The sequence below is a fragment of the Onthophagus taurus genome, chromosome 7, assembly GCF_036711975.1.
Source record: "Onthophagus taurus isolate NC chromosome 7, IU_Otau_3.0, whole genome shotgun sequence".
Taxonomy (NCBI): Eukaryota; Metazoa; Arthropoda; class Insecta; order Coleoptera; family Scarabaeidae; genus Onthophagus; species Onthophagus taurus.
Window position 1 is genome coordinate 34144271 of NC_091972.1, and position 18623 is coordinate 34162893.

At 32.8% G+C, this 18623-nt stretch overlaps 2 protein-coding genes across 2 annotated transcripts in view; one reads left to right on the top strand and one right to left on the bottom strand.

The window, feature by feature from the left end:
• Nucleotides 1–18623, top strand: part of LOC111418754 (neural cell adhesion molecule 2-like) — a 455796-nt gene that overhangs the window by 432999 nt on the left and 4174 nt on the right. The window contains exons 11-12 of the mRNA XM_023051417.2: nucleotides 10504–10616; nucleotides 15029–15224. Coding sequence (XP_022907185.1) covers nucleotides 10504–10616; nucleotides 15029–15224 — 309 coding nt within the window. The remainder of the gene's footprint in view (nucleotides 1–10503; nucleotides 10617–15028; nucleotides 15225–18623) is intronic.
• LOC111418764 (chymotrypsin inhibitor Ani s 6-like) lies at nucleotides 15218–16044 on the bottom strand. The gene is made up of 3 exons (XM_023051428.2): nucleotides 15850–16044; nucleotides 15623–15799; nucleotides 15218–15559 (listed from the first exon to the last, which is right to left on the bottom strand). Exons 1-3 carry the CDS (start codon nucleotides 15899–15901, stop codon nucleotides 15384–15386), a joined length of 405 nt encoding a protein of 134 aa, XP_022907196.1. The 5' UTR covers nucleotides 15902–16044; the 3' UTR covers nucleotides 15218–15383.

An 18623-nucleotide genomic window follows, 5' to 3' on the forward strand; every position in this document is an offset into this window, starting at 1 on the left:
GCTACAAAGTAATTAAATAGAATAAAATACCTTTTCTAGGTAAATAAATGGCAAATAAACACCCCACAACATTTTTTATGCACCTTTTCTTTTTGAATAACGAAAGCTCAAACGTCAGTGTGACATATTTATTTCAAAACATGATAAAACAAAACTCCCTGTTAATTTTGCCAACATTACAACAATTTAACAGGTATTATAGAAAAAAATGAACTTATACACACAAATTTTTGTTCAAATTTATCAAGTCGTTAAAAAGATTTTTTCATGTTTCCATACATGTAAAAAATCATTCTTTTACTATCTGACGTTCTTTAACTATGTGACATGATCTGTAATACAGCCGTATTTATTGTGACATGCTTCGTAAAGATGCTTTTTCCAGAAAAAACACCTTTAGAGTTATCGAAGCGTTTAGCAACTCTACTGATATGATGACGTAAAGTATCATAATCCGAATCCGAATATCATATTCAAATTATAGAGTAATCCCTAAATACTGCAGTCTCTGATTCTTGAGAGCATAAATTCTGTGTTCTCTATCAAAAATCTTGTAAATTCGTCCCCAGGTAATTTGTGGATGTAGATCCGCAGGAACTGAGAGGAGAAGGTGCTAAAGCCGTTGATTCTGTATAAAATAAACTCTAGTTACGCGAGGGGTACATTTAAGTGAGGGGTGCAGTACATGAAACAGGCCAATCCTTTTCCTTGTAAGAGGTAAAAGCATTGTGTTGTACGATATAAAATTAGAGATCATCTTGTCAAATAATTGGATTTGTTACTTAGGAAATAAGCCTGACACCACCTTATTATATCCACCACCTGCAGATATGATAAAGTACATAAGCGCATAAATAACAAGTATGTGCTAAATTCTAAGAAATGTTTGGCTTTATTGGGATATTCTTTTATTTTAAATAACCTGTAGAGTGATATACAGGTGTTCTACGTAAGCGACAAAGTACATGAATGGCATTAAGGAGCCAAGATAATTAGTTCTTCCTTACACAAAAGTTGTAGGAAATTTATCACACTATAAACAGAAAATATTTTAATACATGCAGGGTGTTCCATAACGACGTACTGAAATAAACATATGTTATTTTAAAAGGAATTATATCTAGTGCTTTTAGTTTTTGAGTTATTTTAATTAGGAGTTTTTTTAGCAATTAACACTATGCCCTTCAAATCTGAATTTCTTGGCGACTGATCGAGATAGAAAGTTAAAATTTGTAACAATTTCTGCTTGGATATCCTTAAATAGAACGCCATCGGCTACATCCTTCTATTTTATACAGGATGTTCAAAAATGTAACTACTGTTTTACCATATTCAATTGCAAAAGAAGTCGAAAATTTTAAATGGAACACCTCATATTTGATTAGCTTATCAGATAGAGAATTTAATTCTCTACAAATCTTCAGTACATGTTCCTATACCTATCTGTTGCAGTTGCTGAGATAGAGCGGAATAAAGCAAAATCATCCAAAGAATGGCAGATTTTATTTATTTTTCCTATTAGTAGGCCATGAAATATATACGACGATAAATAATTTATCAAAGTCAACTTACTTTTGTGTGTAGAATCAGAATACGCAATAAAAACTATATCATTCCATTTAAAATAACATATGTTTACTTCAGTACGTCGTTATGGAACAGCCTGTATGTATAAAAATATTTTCCGTTTATAGTATGCTAAACTTCCTACAACTTTTGTCTAAGGAAAATCTCGGCTCCTTAATGCGATTTATGTACTTTGTTGCTTACGTGGGACACCTGTATAAACACGCTTCCTTGGCAACCTTAGAGTAGGAAACATTAACGTAATAAGTTAAAATAAAAATAAAGGTGAGTTTAGACATGCATGGATTTAGTGGCGCCAATAAAAACTGGCGCGCCAGTAAAATTAAATTGCATGTGTCGATCAACTGCCATACATGGATCGGAAAAGTCTGCACCCTTCTGAAATCACTGGCGCCAGTGATGACAAATACGTGCAGCAAAACAAAATTTGAATGTGTAAACAAATGCTGCCACATCGGCTCGCCAGTTTTTAGTTAGATATTCGTTTCGGTTGAGGTCCTAATTTGTGTTTATTGACCCTTTTGAAGGTACACACTCTGATACTGATAAAGACTGTATAGCCAGGACACACAACAAAATGTCGACATAACCTCAAAAATGTATTAAAGGAAGAAGTTTTCAAGAAGAGAGTAATGCCTGGAACAAATATGGGTATACCACAATGTGGATGAAAATGATTATTACGAAAAACGTAATAGATGAGAGCAGTGTAAACTCAAGTGATTTGAAAATGTTGAGTAACAGGGATTTTCACTAACTTTTTTGGAATCTCTTCAAAAGTCTTGTAATATGCGTAAAATATCGCGCTCAGGAGAGGAACAGTCTAAAATAGAAACTAATGAGCAAACATTTAAAAGCCAGAGATATCCAGAACTGGCACAGATTTCTGTCATGTGATCACAAGTTTGAATTGTAATTATTCAAACAAAATAATATTCGTTTTAATATTATTCGAAATAACACATATAACACAAAATTTCCTTATGGACTTCAAAAATCCAGTGATTCTTTTTGAAAATAGAATAACCTAACAAGCAATGTAAATGCACTATTTTTCGATATAAGTTGCTATTCCACTGTATTATTAGTGTTTTAATATTAAGAAACAAGATAATTTCAGAGAGCATCTCGTTTCTCAATAATAATCAAAAAGTGTATGTGAAACGCAGATTACTTAAAAAACTAAATATGAATATGTCCTGATGTTGGAAATATAAAAGAGTCGTCATTGTCAGTGTATCTTCTGATTTTAAGGTTTTTTTTCAACTTTTCTGAATATTTAATAACACAATAGAACAGAACAGGACAACAATACAAAACAATATATAACAGGACTAATTCATCTTATTTTTATTTATGTTTTATATATTTTTAGATACTTTTGTCAATTTTTTTAAGATATTGGCACTATAGATATAACGTCATTTGTAGTGAAATTGATCTTCAGAGATGAAATAGCTCACTATATCGCTGCCGTAGAAATACATCGAAACTATTAGTTCAATTGCGACATTGCCGACGGTTACTGACAGTGTATTGAACCACCCTATTGTTACAACCCACGTTAGTTATAAAGCAGGTAACAGCACCTGAATTTGCAACTGAATTTTTATTAAAAGCTAAGTGTTTCGAACTTCGATAAGTTAGAATCTATGCTACAGTCATAAACTTTATTTATTTTGCATGATATCTACGATTTTATAATTTTATTGTATTCGATGGGAATCATTTTATAACGTGGAGTCCGATTGCCATAACATAAAAAGACGAATATTAGGTTTTCCTTTTTAGGTGTCCATCATCCCAATAAAATATCAGCGAAGGCTGCGATCAGCTTCGTATAAGCATTATCAACCAGAAAATCTTGAAGATCACAGAATAAAATATAACACAGTATAATGTATTTATTACGTATTAAAATCATATACGTATTAAAAAATGGCTTGTAAACCATTTTTATATTTGAAGAAGTAAAGTCACTCATAAGCACTGTTAACTGTTATAGTGGTTAGGGTTGCCCACTAGCAATTAACGATATAAAATACTTGGCAAACACTCATTTAGACAGCTAAGGGCCAATCCATGTTAGGAAGGCATGATATCGTGATAATCCGAAAAGTGTCAAACACTGAAAGATGTGCAAATATTTGAATTGAAAATATCGAACACTATTATTTTAACTGCTTACGGAAGACAATTCGAAGTGTTCTATCTTGCAACTTTTTCAACTATGACGAAACAAATTTACAAGATGATACAGGTAAAAAAAAAATGTTATTTCGTCGTGGAACTAAGTAAATCGTGAACTAGTCTTCAATGTTACAAAAACTGCCATCACTATAATGATATGTGCTTCGGCTGGTATTTTATTGCCTCCATATGTAATAAATAAAGCAGGAAAAACGTGGCAGCAATGGTTTGAATTAGGTCCCAATTGGACGATGAAACGATAGATGCTATAGCCTTGGTACCCGTTACAATACAACAAATCATGGAAGAATTTATGCTCAAATATTCACAGATTGGTTCCAGAATTCTTTTTTGCCACACACATCACATTTCACAGATACTGTTTTAGAAGGATTTATAGAAAACGACATAGCTAGTTCTTGTCTGTTTTGCAAACAACTCCACCAACCTCGCTCAACCTTTGGTTGGTGGGTTTTTCGCTTTCTGAAATAAATGATAAATCTGAAACTTCAATAACTAGGATCGAATGAAAGAGTTTTCATGAAAATTACAAATGATGAAGTTTTAAAATATATAGAAGGTTTTGTTACGTTGGTTACAAAACCTTCTATATAGTTGATTATTCCAAGCTACAAAGATCCACCCAAGATTCGAACTTGTTTCTGAAGAAGATTGCAACATAGCATCCGAAACATTAAAGGCTTTTTCAAAAGACTCATTGCTAAACACGAAAGTTTCTAATTCTAGATCAAGTGCTAGTTCTAATGATAGTGTGATTGTATTTCCACGTTTTTCTTGTAACTTAATTGCTGAAAACATCAAAGTGAGCCAAATTTTTGGTTAAAAAAACTTCACAGCCAAATGACAAGAAATCTTTTAAATAGCCGTTCAACTATTTCGTCGCAATTAACTTCCAGCAATCATCATCATCCAAAGAAAAGAACGTCTAGTAAGCGTATTTGCAAAGTTTTCATCTATTTCTATCAATCTATACTTACAAGGGAAGTGTCACAACTGTGTCTCACCGATTTCGATGCAATTTGGTACAGTCATAGAATGGGCCAAAATAAGGTTCGTACATTTTTTTATACGTGCGGTAAAAGCCCCTGGGGCGAGTTATAGGGGTTGAAAGTTTGGAGAAAAAGTACGTTTTCACTTATATTTTAAAAATGAAAAGTGCTATCAAAATTTGGTAAATTGTAACTGATATTCATTTTAAAAGAGCTTTCTTTTGATGTATCACACATATACCAGAGGGTTAAGAAGGGCGAACTACCCCTATTTTTTTGGAATTATTTAAAAACCACCCTATCGATTTTGGCGGCATTAAGTATACTTCCAGCACGTTCAAAAATATTAGTTAAGGGTTTTTTCCCATTCGCTCTAGATCATCCCCAGCGAAGTTACGGGGGTTAACATGTAACCACTTTTCGTAAGAATGATGTGATAAAATTGTCAGGTATTTTGAAAATACTTTAACAAAACCGTAAATTAGTCGCACAATAAAATGTTTAATGTAAAATAAGGCATAATACACCATTTAGGGGTGGTTGGGGTTAACCACCCCCTTAAAAATTAATTCTATCCCGGGCATTACTTGTTGATTACGGCGAAATTTGGTACTGTGTTTGTTTTATATAGTTTATTAGTTTATTTTTATTCTACATAATGTTGCCAAAAATACACCTACCAAAAAAATTTTGGCACAATATTTGTTTTTTTAGTGCCGCTTGCTAAAGGTCATTTCTCAAAATAGTTTTTTCTAGTATAAAAGAACGTGTGCCCAGTGGGTAGATTTTAGTTTCAGAGCAACTGACAGAAGCAATGGTTACAATAAACCCAATAAACGTTTTAAATTTGCTAATGACAGTTTTTACTGTTATGAATATTCCCCAGACTCCTGTAAATGAAGCAGAAGTTAGTTTAAAAGAAAATATACAGCGTATTTTAATGGAAAGTATGGAAGACTACAATATGCAAATTGAAGACGAAACTGTATTAATTTTCGATTCATCCAATGGCATCAATGACGGTCAGCAAATTATTGAAGACCAGGATACAACTGACAGGTTTGTAGAAGATACTGATGCTCATTGTCCATTGAAGGATGACATCGACTACGAGTACAAATTAGAGGCGGTAAATTACTGGACAAGTGGGAAGAAAGGTTATTTGAAACTAGAAACCGTAAAAAACAAATACCGAAAAGTAACGTCAAAGACCCAATTGCACAGATGGTCTAAATATATTGAAGAAAGAGGGACATACAAAGAAAAATTAGCAGAAATTACCGAATTTGTAATTAATCAAGCGAGAGCCGCCGTAGATAATAAATTGCCACTACATGATATTGATATACGCAGATGGGCTATACAAGCTAGAAATGAAAAGAATTTATCTCCTCAACTGTTCAAAGCATCTCATAGCTGGGTGCAACGTTTTAAGAAAGCAAATCGGTTAGTAAGCCGAAAAATAACAAAATTTCTATCCCAAAAACAAATTGGAAATGTTGATCGAGTAAAAACTTTAGCAAAAGATTTCGTTAAAGAGGCAAAGCTACAAATCCAAATATATGGACCTGAAAACACCTACAATTCGGATCAGAGCGGTTTTAACTTGGAATTCCATTCGGGAAGAACATTAAGCGATTTAGGAGTTAAAACCGTAGAAAGTGTGGTCCAGTCGGTGTCATCTACAACGCACAGTTACACAATTCAACCCGTAATATCTGCTGATGGGAAACTTCTTTCTCCACTTTTTATTGTTTTAAAAGAACCCTCTGGCAGCTTTGGACCGAGGGTAGCAAATACAATGTTTAAAGCAGACAATATATACGTTTTGGCATCAAAATCTGGAAAGTTAACTTCAGAACACATGAAAAATTGGCTCCAAAATGTATATTTTCCAAATACTGGTTCTAAATCATTATTATTATTAGATTCTTGGAGTGGCCATTGTCCTGAAGTTATTAGTGAAATAACTCCATCAGGTACTAATTTTAAACATTTATCTATACCTGCAGGGACAACAGGTCAAATACAGCCCCTAGATGTATTTGGTTTCAGAATATGGAAAAATTTTATTAGAAGATTCTCTGATCAGATTATTCTTTACCAGTATGATGTCAATTTACATCAGAGGGATAACATATTAAAATTGCAATCGTTGACGCATAACCAGTTGGCTTCCCCTCGGTTTATAAATGTTTTTAAATACGCATGGTTTGCAAGTGGCTATATAGAGGAGAGACCAGACCATTTTGAAAATCCCGTGGAAGTTTGCTTTTCGAGTGAGAAGCCAACGTGTGATATCTGTGGGGATATAGCGGTCATAACATGTGCATGGTGTAAAAAATCCTTATGTTTAAAACATTTTTTCCACGACTTTCATTTTTGCCAACACTACGTAGAATAAAAATAAATTTAATATTGAAAATTAATATAATACATAAAAAACGTCAATTAGTAATGTAGAATAAACTTCTTTGGTATATTGAACTATTTTTTTTGTCAGTTGCTTTTTAACTCATAAATAAATAAAATATCTTATTTATCTAGTAGTTTTATATTTATTATTTAAAGAAAATGAGGGTAGTTTACCTCGTGGAACATCGATAGATAGATTTTTAAAAAACAATACCACAGTTACGATGGCAGTTTTCATCTTCGAGGTATAAACAAAAAACTACCCCTAATTTGTAACCCTTATAACCATTTTCAAAAATTTTTACTTCAAATATAAAACAAACACAGTACCAAATTTCGCCGTAATCAACAAGTAATGCCCGGGATAGAATTAATTTTTAAGGGGGTGGTTAACCCCAACCACCCCTAAATGGTGTATTATGCCTTATTTTACATTAAACATTTTATTGTGCGACTAATTTACGGTTTTGTTAAAGTATTTTCAAAATACCTGACAATTTTATCACATCATTCTTACGAAAAGTGGTTACATGTTAACCCCCGTAACTTCGCTGGGGATGATCTAGAGCGAATGGGAAAAAACCCTTAACTAATATTTTTGAACGTGCTGGAAGTATACTTAATGCCGCCAAAATCGATAGGGTGGTTTTTAAATAATTCCAAAAAAATAGGGGTAGTTCGCCCTTCTTAACCCTCTGGTATATGTGTGATACATCAAAAGAAAGCTCTTTTAAAATGAATATCAGTTACAATTTACCAAATTTTGATAGCACTTTTCATTTTTAAAATATAAGTGAAAACGTACTTTTTCTCCAAACTTTCAACCCCTATAACTCGCCCCAGGGGCTTTTACCGCACGTATAAAAAAATGTACGAACCTTATTTTGGCCCATTCTATGACTGTACCAAATTGCATCGAAATCGGTGAGACACAGTTGTGACACTTCCCTTGTTAGTGAGAATCAATACATACCTTTATCCAACAGCTTTCTAAACGTGTTGCAATTAAAAAAAAAGAAATGGATTAACACGAGAAAGAGTAGTGAGCACAACATATTCCTTCCCTTCACGATGATAATCTAACACGAATATGCAGGAATGGAAACGGCATCGAAACGAAGAGAAATCTGATATTCAGAGGTATAACAATTATAATATTTTTCCGCAACAAACCGGAATAGTAAGGAAAGAATTATTTATTTCGTATCCAAAGTTCGAGGAACCTCATTTGCATTTTTAGGTATTGGAATCTCTCAGATTTCCATAATTGTTACCGAATCAACCTGAAACTCTGTCTATCGCTAACGATGTACCGTAAGTGTTTAAGGTCACCACGAACCCATTGGTATTTTTTAAGCCTTGCCAAATATCCAGCAAAAATCTTTCTGAAACATTGATTGGCAAAGTAGTGAATTAAGTGCAAATCTGTCCCAATTACATGATCGATGATTCTTTTCCAAGTAGCAGGTTTATCATGATAACATAATTATCTAACAAATCTAACTATGATGCAAACATTAAAAACATTAAAAAAAATCATTAAGTGTGCTATGTCTGAAAACAATAAAGTTGTTTAAAAAATTAAAATGTTGATTTCATTCATTCACTAATTGCGTTATTAACGTTCTACGTTCTGTTAATTTTCAACCTGTAAATTATTAATGTCGTCCTATAATCCTTGTCATCTACACCATCTCTAGAGTGCACATGACATAGATTTTGAATCTAGATTGTTAGATTTGCGTTAGATACAGTTAGATATAGTAGAAACTCCAACATAAGGTCTGAATTAATCAATACCAGAGAGGAGTTTAGTTCTGTATGCTGATATACACAGAGCGAATAGATAATTGTATTATCATGTACGTACAAGGTTTGTCCATTAACGGATAAAGATAAATTTCAATTAACTACATATTCTAATATCTTGACGTTTTATTTGAATGTTTAATAGTTTAAATTTGTAACTTAAAATATTACAAATGAATTACTAATATGTTAGGAGATTAAAATTAATCCAAACAATGTCAGTAGTGTGTGGTTTGCGGGTAAAGTATTATTACATTACGTGAATGTTCATTTTCGGACGGTGCTACAAATTGAATCACGGCCGGTTCCGGGTTAGGACGATGGCAAGGTTGATTCATAAATTTGCAGACCTCTTGTTGCGGTCGAACGCGCCCCAAACCACCAAATTGTACTCGGTCGGTTCGAAACTTTGTAAAACGCGGCAAACGGTCGCTGGAAATTAGTTCTAACGCGGTCGCAACTTAACATTGTGACCTCCATTTGGAGATAATTCCTAAGAGTGTATTTACTGTAGCAAAAATATCCACTTACACAAACATTTTCAATAAAACTTCTAAAATTAGTTCTCTAGGTTAGAAAGTGTCTTTTGTTGTTACGAAGAGATTAAATTTCGGATTTCGTTTCCGGTGAGCCATAGTAGTGTATGCAAGAAGTCTGGGGCGATGCCACATGGTATTCTCCTGAGATTACTCGAGGTGGACTAGAAATCCGTTTTAGTTCGACTAAATCCGGAATAAGACCGCAGCGTGCCGCAGCGTGTCTTATCCAGAAAGGTTCCAAAGTCTATCTGGGGCTGAACAAACCTTATCGTCAACGACGATGTTTTCCCTATGCTTGTGTGCATTGATTGGTTCGGTTTCTCTTTTGCAACACTCTACCTTATTATTATTTTTTTTAATAAAACCTCCAATTCAAGCAAATACAAATTTGTTACCTACAAATATATAAATACAAATAAATTTATTTTAAAATTGATAAAAACAATATATCAATACAATTTATGTATGCATACGTACAATATTGCGACACATAAAGCGAACAAATTAGATTATCTCGTCAATTATGCAATTAACGCCCTATGATTCAAGTCAAATTAATTCATATTTGAATTTTATAAATGTGCAGTATTTTTGTTTGTCGAAAATGGTATTTTACGATTATTGGCTCCCGGGTTGGCGCAGTTGATTATGCAATGACGACATTAATAATCAAATTCGCTGAATAATCCAGCCCGGACGCATCAAATTTTCAGTTAATTAGAAATACAAGCAAAATATGGATGAATTTTAATTGAAATGGATTAAAAATATTCGGATGAAATCTGAATAAAAAGCTATATATTCAGCGAATGTTGATAATAGCATTACAGAACATAAAAAAATTGTTATTTCAAAAATAGTTAGACTATTTCTTGAATAAACCGATGGAATCATTGTTGTTTTACGTAATTGTGTTGCACGAAAACCACTTTAGCGTTGTATTTTCGTTTTAGGTCGACCGGACCAGGTCCACAACTGTACGGTGTTCAATATTTCAACGACCTCGTTTTCAATAAAGTGTTCAGAAGGATTCCATGGAGGTCTCCCACAGTCGTTCCTATTAGAGGTGAGTCGAAATAAATGCGGAATACTTGTATTCAGAGCTCGGAACGTTTTCCGGCCGGAAACGAATAAAGAGGAAAAAAAATGAAACAGACCGCCTTTGACTTCACGATTTGAAATTGCAATTGAAATGCATACGCGAAATTTTCAGAGAATTCAATGCATAACAAGCATACATAGGGCGTTATGAAAGAGCTAGATCTCACAAATTACGAATAAAAATAGAGATATTATAAAAAAAAGAAATTTTAAAGTTTAAGCAGTTAACGTTTATTAAATATATTTTTAAAAAAGAATTTTTATTTATTGTTTTTTTTCAAAATGTATATATCTTCAGTATTAAATGTAAACATTCCCTACACATTTTTTTAACGTTAATTCAAACCCCATTTTTACATTTTTATCCCATTTACAAGTTGTGGAGAACATCATCAAAGTGGCCCCAAAAGCTGAAGTGGATACGAGGTGTGTAAATGAGACTGATTTTTTCAATTTTTTGTTATTTGAATGGAATTACAATTCAATATTGTCCGCCACTCCGATGCTGAAATATCAGCTGGTCGGTTACAGCCGTTTGAATGCTTTCGAGTGTCCCAAAATGAGTTTCCTTAAGGTGATTTTTCAATCTGTGGAAGAGGAAAAAGTCACAAGGACTCATATCAGGCGAATAAGGAAGCTGATGAGCCACAGGAATGTTTTTATGATGAGCCTACGGCTCGATGATCTCTTGTCTAGTACTCAGCTGGGTGATCAACGCCCATCTGATTACTATAGGGGCATGTTATCAACAGTCGGAGGTTCTTCAATGGTAAGTCAGAGTTTGTTAGTCAAACTCTGGCACAGAAGGCTTCCACGAATTATTTCGGTTGCCTTGCTTGCCTCAGGTAAGGAAGAAGTTAATGATCTATTAACAATTGCTGACAAAATTTGAGAATCATTATCTTCCAACCTTTCATCTTCTTTATCAATTTCTGACGTAAGAGCAAAATTACCTATCAACAAACGCCATTATTAAATTCTTCTGGGAATAATAATTCAGTAATTCTTAAAACATTGCGAGATTTCTCTAATTCTTGTCAACTTCTATTACAGACCATAACACAACGTCAGATCTCTAACGAATCACAGGTCAATTCCATTAACCAATGTTTAAATAACGAAAACGGTCCTCGTTGTTGTTCACATTGTCATTTTCGCGGTGAACGTTCAAATTCTGGCTCACGCGACAATTCTAGAAATCGTCAATCTTCTTTTTCCATATATACATATCATACAAAGTTCGGCGATAGAGCTCTCAAATGTCAAGGTTCGTGGTGCAAATTCTTTAATTCCCTCAATGAAAAAACAAAATTATCAAATTCAAATCAAAGTTCAAAAAACTGAATAAAGTTTCAATAGAAAGGTGTCCTTCAAACAAAGAAGAACTTGACTTCTTCTCCAGATGTTTCAATGCCTGTCTTGCATAACGTTAAACATCGAATAATAACAAATTCTCATCTACCATTTTTCCGTCCTCGACGTATGGATACCTCAAAATTTGTGATTGCCAAAAAAGAATTTGAACTGATGGTCACGCTTGGTATTTGCAAACCTTCATCATCTTCAACAGCTTCTCCACTTCATATGGTACCAAAGAAAGACTCGAATGATTGGCGACCTTGTGGTGATTATCGCCAGTTAAATTTAGTTACGGTCCCTGACCGATATCCATTACCTCATATTCAAGATTTTAATCTTCACTTGCATGGATGTAAGATATTTTCAAAAATAGATTTAATACACGCATATCAAAAAATTCCAGTTCATGATGACGATATTTACAAAACAGCAATCACTACACCTTTTGGCTTGTAAGTACTAACAGGTCTCGACTTTTTATTTGTATATTTAGATGACATACTTATCGCTAGTAAAAATGAAGTTGAGCATTTACAACGTTTATCCAAACTTTTCATAAGATAACTACCTTTGGCATAAATATCCAACCTAAGAAATGTATTTTTGGTGTACCTTCGTTAGACTTCCTTGGTCACCATGTTACATCTGAAGGTATTCGACCATCAGATTCAAGAATTAAAGCTATTTCCGATTTTCCAAAACCTATTTCATTGAAAACTATACAAAGACTCTTAGGCATGATAAATTTCTATCACAGGTTCATTCCTAATTTATCAGAAACTCTAACTCCTTTATATTCTTTATCAACGACTCTTAATTCGAAGAAACAAAAGAGCATCGACTGTTGGCCCGATAAACACTATTCAGCTTTTTCTACGACAAAAGATTTATTATCACGTTTTTCTCGCTCATCCTTCTAGCAATGCTGTTCTTTCCCTTAGTACTGATGCATCAAATTCAGCTATGGGAGCAGTACTTTCACAGACTACTGATCATAAAACCCAACCAATTGCTCTCTTTTCCAAAAAATTGTCACCTAGCCAAACTAAATATTCCACTTTTGACCGTGAATTACTCGCTATATATTGCGCAATAACATTTTTTAAACATTTTCTTCTGAGTAATCAGTTTACTGTTTATACCGACCACAAACCTTTGGTCAATTCTTTTACTTCAAAAACTGAGAAGACACCATGACAGACTCGATATCTACATTACATCACCCAATTTACTTCTGATATTAGATTTATAAAAGGTGATGCAAACATCGTGGCTGATACTCTCTCTCGAATCAACATTGACGACCTTTATTTTTCTTATCCAGATTTAAAAGCAATTGGAGATGCTCAATCAAAAGATAAGCAATTACAATATTTACTTACTAAACAATCCTCGAAAAGCATTGTTTGCAACTTATCAAAAGTAATTTCATTTTCAAATTTATCCCTGAGACTTCTTATTCTCATCCAAGACTCTATATTCCAGAAAATGTTCGTTATATTGTATTCAAAAAATTTCATAACATCTCTCATTCTGGATTTCACGCCACTCCTTATTCCCTCAAAACACGTTTCTTTTGGTCTCATATGCCAAAAAATATAAAATTATGGACCAAAACTTGTCTTTCTTGCCAAAAGGCAAAGATTACTAACCACACCAAATCTCCTATTCTGAAAATCCCTATTCCGAAAGGCAGGTTTGAGCATATACATATTGATCTTGTTGGTCCACTTACTCCCTCCTTAGAATGTTCTTATGTTCTGACTATCATAAATAGGTTTATTCCCTGGCCGGAAGTTCACTTGTCAATATTCAAGAAGATATTGAAATATTACAATATTAGAACGTAATGGACTTAATGCTAGGTTTGAAGACAGAATGAACTAAAATACCACCTCAAATAACCACTAAACTAGTGGAATCGATGCCGAGATGGCTACGTGATGCTTTTAAGCAAACAGGCTATCCAAGTAATAACAAATGTTAGTGTTATATCAAAAGTATAATTTTAAAGTTTGTACTATACGAATACGGTTTTTGTTAACTGTGACTAAAATGTTCTTTGTCGTTCAGTAATCGAACTGCAGAGGTAACCAACATGTCTACTTTCGCTTTTGCTTTTCTAAGTGAATTAAATTATGAAAAATATTTGAAATTTATACTACCTTTGTAGTGTACTTCGAGATTTTCTAATTTTACGGTTGGTGTACAAATAGGGATTTTGCATACTGTAGATCTTTTGAAAGAATGGATAACTGATGTAATATAATATACATCAACAGCAAGACATATTGTCGTTTAAAAATCGATAATATAAAAATGATAATAAGGTTATAACATAAAACAGGATATATTAACAATTACAACATTACATGGCTACTTGCTGTATCAAACAATTTCCATCAATTTCCATAATATCCATACTACAAACGTATCGAAATTTCAAATTATTTATTTAAAAGGTAGTGTGACCAGTAGTTTCAAATTTCAGATTTGGATGCAAATCATTGCTTTGTGTTTAAATTTAATTATCCATTTACTCATTTATAATTTAAAAGAATTATATGAATAATTTATTTAATTTTATTAAAAAATCATGATTTTATTTATAATATGATTCTATTTATATATGTGCATTTCACCGTAAAATCGTAAAACTTTCCTTGAAATAAATTTAAAACCGCAAAGGTTGCCTCTTGAGATTCAACCTGTCTTATTATAGGAATTTGAAAAGTTTTGAGGGATCTTACCCCATATAATTGGTACTCGTGACAACTTCCTCTAGTATAATTATACTTTTAACTTTTCTACAAGATAACGATGTTGGCATATTTCCGCTAACGATTTTCAATATGAAATCGTCAAAAGGATAAAATGAGAAATTTCTAACTTTAAAATTTTCTGCAACATTTCTTTCTCATTTTCTTAAATATAATCCTTTGTTAATGAATACACGTAGACTTGGCCGTCGTCGGCTGCTTCGCTGATATTTACTAGTATGCTTTTTGTGCAAATTAGGTTCGCGAGAGTCACAGTCAGGAAATTAAGGGTAACTTATCGTCGCCGGTGGCAAAATTCTCCGTTACGGGCTTGGGTCCAGGAGCAGTTTATCAGGCGGCACTGTTCTCATACAACGCGAAAGGAAGAAGCGAACCAGTTATCCTGCAAGCAGCTACGCTTAGATTACCCGAAAAACAGCTCACCGCAGAGAAAGGTAAAACGATTTAGTATGTGAATATAATGTTTAAACGTTCAATTTTTCTGTTATGATAAATAAATAACCACTTTTTTTTATTTTATTTTAGTTTTGTATTGTGTATCATTTTAATCCAAGTAAGTGCCTCATTTTATTATTATTATTTCTTTTTTTAATTTATTTTGTAGGGCAATCCTCCAATTTAATACATTTAAAATCATGAAGAACATATCCATCTTTGCATTGACATCCTTCGAAACACATATCAATACATGTTGAAATCTCTGGAGTTTCGCAAGTATTAGGACAATAAGTTCCGCATTTAGTGTATTCCATATTAGGATCATTACACTCTAAAATACAAAGTGATTTATTATCAATTTTCTTATTGAATTTCAATTAATAAAAATACTTACTAAGCTGTTCACAATATTCTCTTGGAACACATTCAGATTTATGTACTACGTAACCAGGTACACATTCACATCTTTGTACGCAAACTTCTGCACAATACTCTGGTTTACCATCGCAAGTTTCGTCACAAGGAGATCCACAATAATTAAATTGTGTATTTGGGGCAGTACATTTTTCGTCTAAAAAAATTAACGTAATAATAAGATTTGAATATTGACTTTAAATTTACCGGCAGAAATTGTGGCGAAAACGCACGAAATCAACACGATATAAAACAACATTTTCTTCAATGTTATTGTGGTAATGATGTTTATAACTGAACTGATGTTAGGAATCTCATCCAAAAAGTTTTTATACCCTGACCTAATATTATAATGAATGATTTATTTTAACTCAAGTGTTTTCGAACCAAATGTTTATGATGGTGTCACACTTAAGTTGAATTTTATCTATGAGTTTATCTTTTATCTATTGCCAAATCAAATAAATAACATCAAAATATATTATGTTAATTAAATATAATGTTATATAAATATTTTAAATTGAATTAAATGAGTTCTTGAAAATAATAGCTATTATATTTTGAATTTTTATGCTACTAATTTAGGATAAAATGGATGATAATAGTAGATAAATAACGTAATGTTTAGATTACAATAAGTAAACAGAAATGAGAAGTGTTAATTTTAATTAGATTATATTTAAATTAAGACTATTTTCGTACGTAATGAAACATAAGTATATTGCACAATTTTGAGAAATATTTCATATGCCATTTACCATTTAGTTATTATAATCGACGGCTTCTGTTGCTATCCAATGTCAGCCTATGGATTTATTGATAGGCGTGAAAGGCATCACCATGTCTTTTATTTGAATCCAAAAAGATTGCCGCTAATAGCTCTTGTAGCCTTCTAATGAATACTCTGCAAATCTGATAATTATTATTGTTTCTTATACCAATGTACATAAAACTTTTGCTTCTCAGGTTTGCAACTAAATCAATACTAATGATCAATTGTTTGTCGTTATGTTGTACGACGAATGAGACATGAGCTGTCAACGTCTTAGCACAACACCGAATGATGTATAACTAACTCAATATATTCTGACAGTTGTCTTAAAACATTTAAGACTCAATTACCTCGAAATTCTATAAGATTTTAGTCAATTGCGAAGTTCTCTCTCTCTCAATGAAGAGCATTGACAATTGTTTTGTAGTTTTGTTACGAGATATTCAAGAGATTTCTGTACACCTTTGATAACCTTCTGCAAAAATGAATAAACCTATAAATTCTATCTCTTTATTGTTGAAAATCAGTTTACCACTTGCAATTGTGCTGCTTTGTATACTCCAAGTCTTTGTGAAGACGGACTGTTTTTCTACTTTTACTACTTAGAAAACTGTTTTTGTCGTTAAGCCTTCAGCGAATTCAATCTTTACAGTCTGCACCAAATCTGTAATATACCACCTGTCTTGATAGATACATTAAACATCCTCCAGGACTATAATGATAGAGATATTCCTCATGTCTTCGTCAAGTCTGTAACTTCGTATAAACTTTCACCTTTGTATCACGTCCCTACTATGTTTCTATTAAGTTAAATCTATAAATAATCTAGTCTCTGTCAAGTCTGTATCAAAACTGTCATGTATCAGCCGCGTCTACATCAACACTGTATCTAAGATTGTAGAACCATTGTGCCTTCATCAAGTAAACGATATATCTCTATGATGCTTTCATCAATTCTCCATCAAGCTTGCATTAAGAACTCCATATAAAGTCTACATTAACTCTGTAACAAGGTTTTATCTGGACTTAATCAGGTTAAGTCTATATAGAATCAAATCTCTTCGCAGACTGCATCATATCTCCATCGGATCTGCGACAGTACCGCATTTAGACATCAAGATTCCTTCAAGATTACATAATCCATACAAATCCATACAGAAAGATTACAAATCTAGTGCTTATTTAATTAGTATCACATCTTTGAAGTTTCCATTAAACCTCCATTATTCACCTTGACTTGATAAGCCTCCATAAAATCTACTTTATATTTCTATTATATTTAATTCTCTCTCAAGTCTGCATCAAGAAATCTGTATACAAAGTGCACATATGCATTGCGACTACATCACATCTATATAGATCTGCAAGTATATCGTATCTAAAAGTGCAGGAAAACATGATTACATAAAATCTCCATGATTTTCTTATTAAATTTAAGTTTTACGTGCTCGAAATATGCCTCAAAGGTCCATTATGTATCTTAACTTGATATATGCAATAACTCTCCCTCAAATCTACTTTAAATCTGTATTATATCTGCAAAAATTCTCCATTAAGTCTGTATAGCGAAATCTTTACAAAGTGCACATTAAGTCTGTATCAAACATCGCCATCATCTTTGTATGAAGTTTTCACCTTGTTTCCGATCTGATGGATGTTTGTGCAGAGTTAAATTTTTATCAAGACTGCATTAGACTGTATTATACTCCTATGCAATCTGAACAATACCGTATCTACGAGTTGATTCATTCCTTAAATAATACATAGAATCTCCATGCAGTTCTTGTTAAATCTGCATCATTAAATTTTTCTTTGCCTTTAATACTTACATTACATGACAAGACTTAATTAATGCACTAAACTAATGCACTTGTGTCTCATACTAATTGTTGATTATTGATCCGAAATTGCAAGACACATGACTCACTCTCCCTAGTTAAATAGCATCATTATTATTTTGCCTGAATTCACGTAGGCAATGTTGACAAAAATTCACAAAGATAATTCTAATACAAGATTGTCCCAAGAGGTGACATCCGTGAGAGTCCAATTTGAAGTGGTTCAGGTATAAATAACATATTGTTTAATCGTATAGGATGTATCGTTTACATAATCAGAGATTAACTCGAGATTGATATCTTATCACTATATCAAATACATTACGATCATCTAAAATAATCAGTTTAGTTAGTAACTCGCTTCCTTTCGC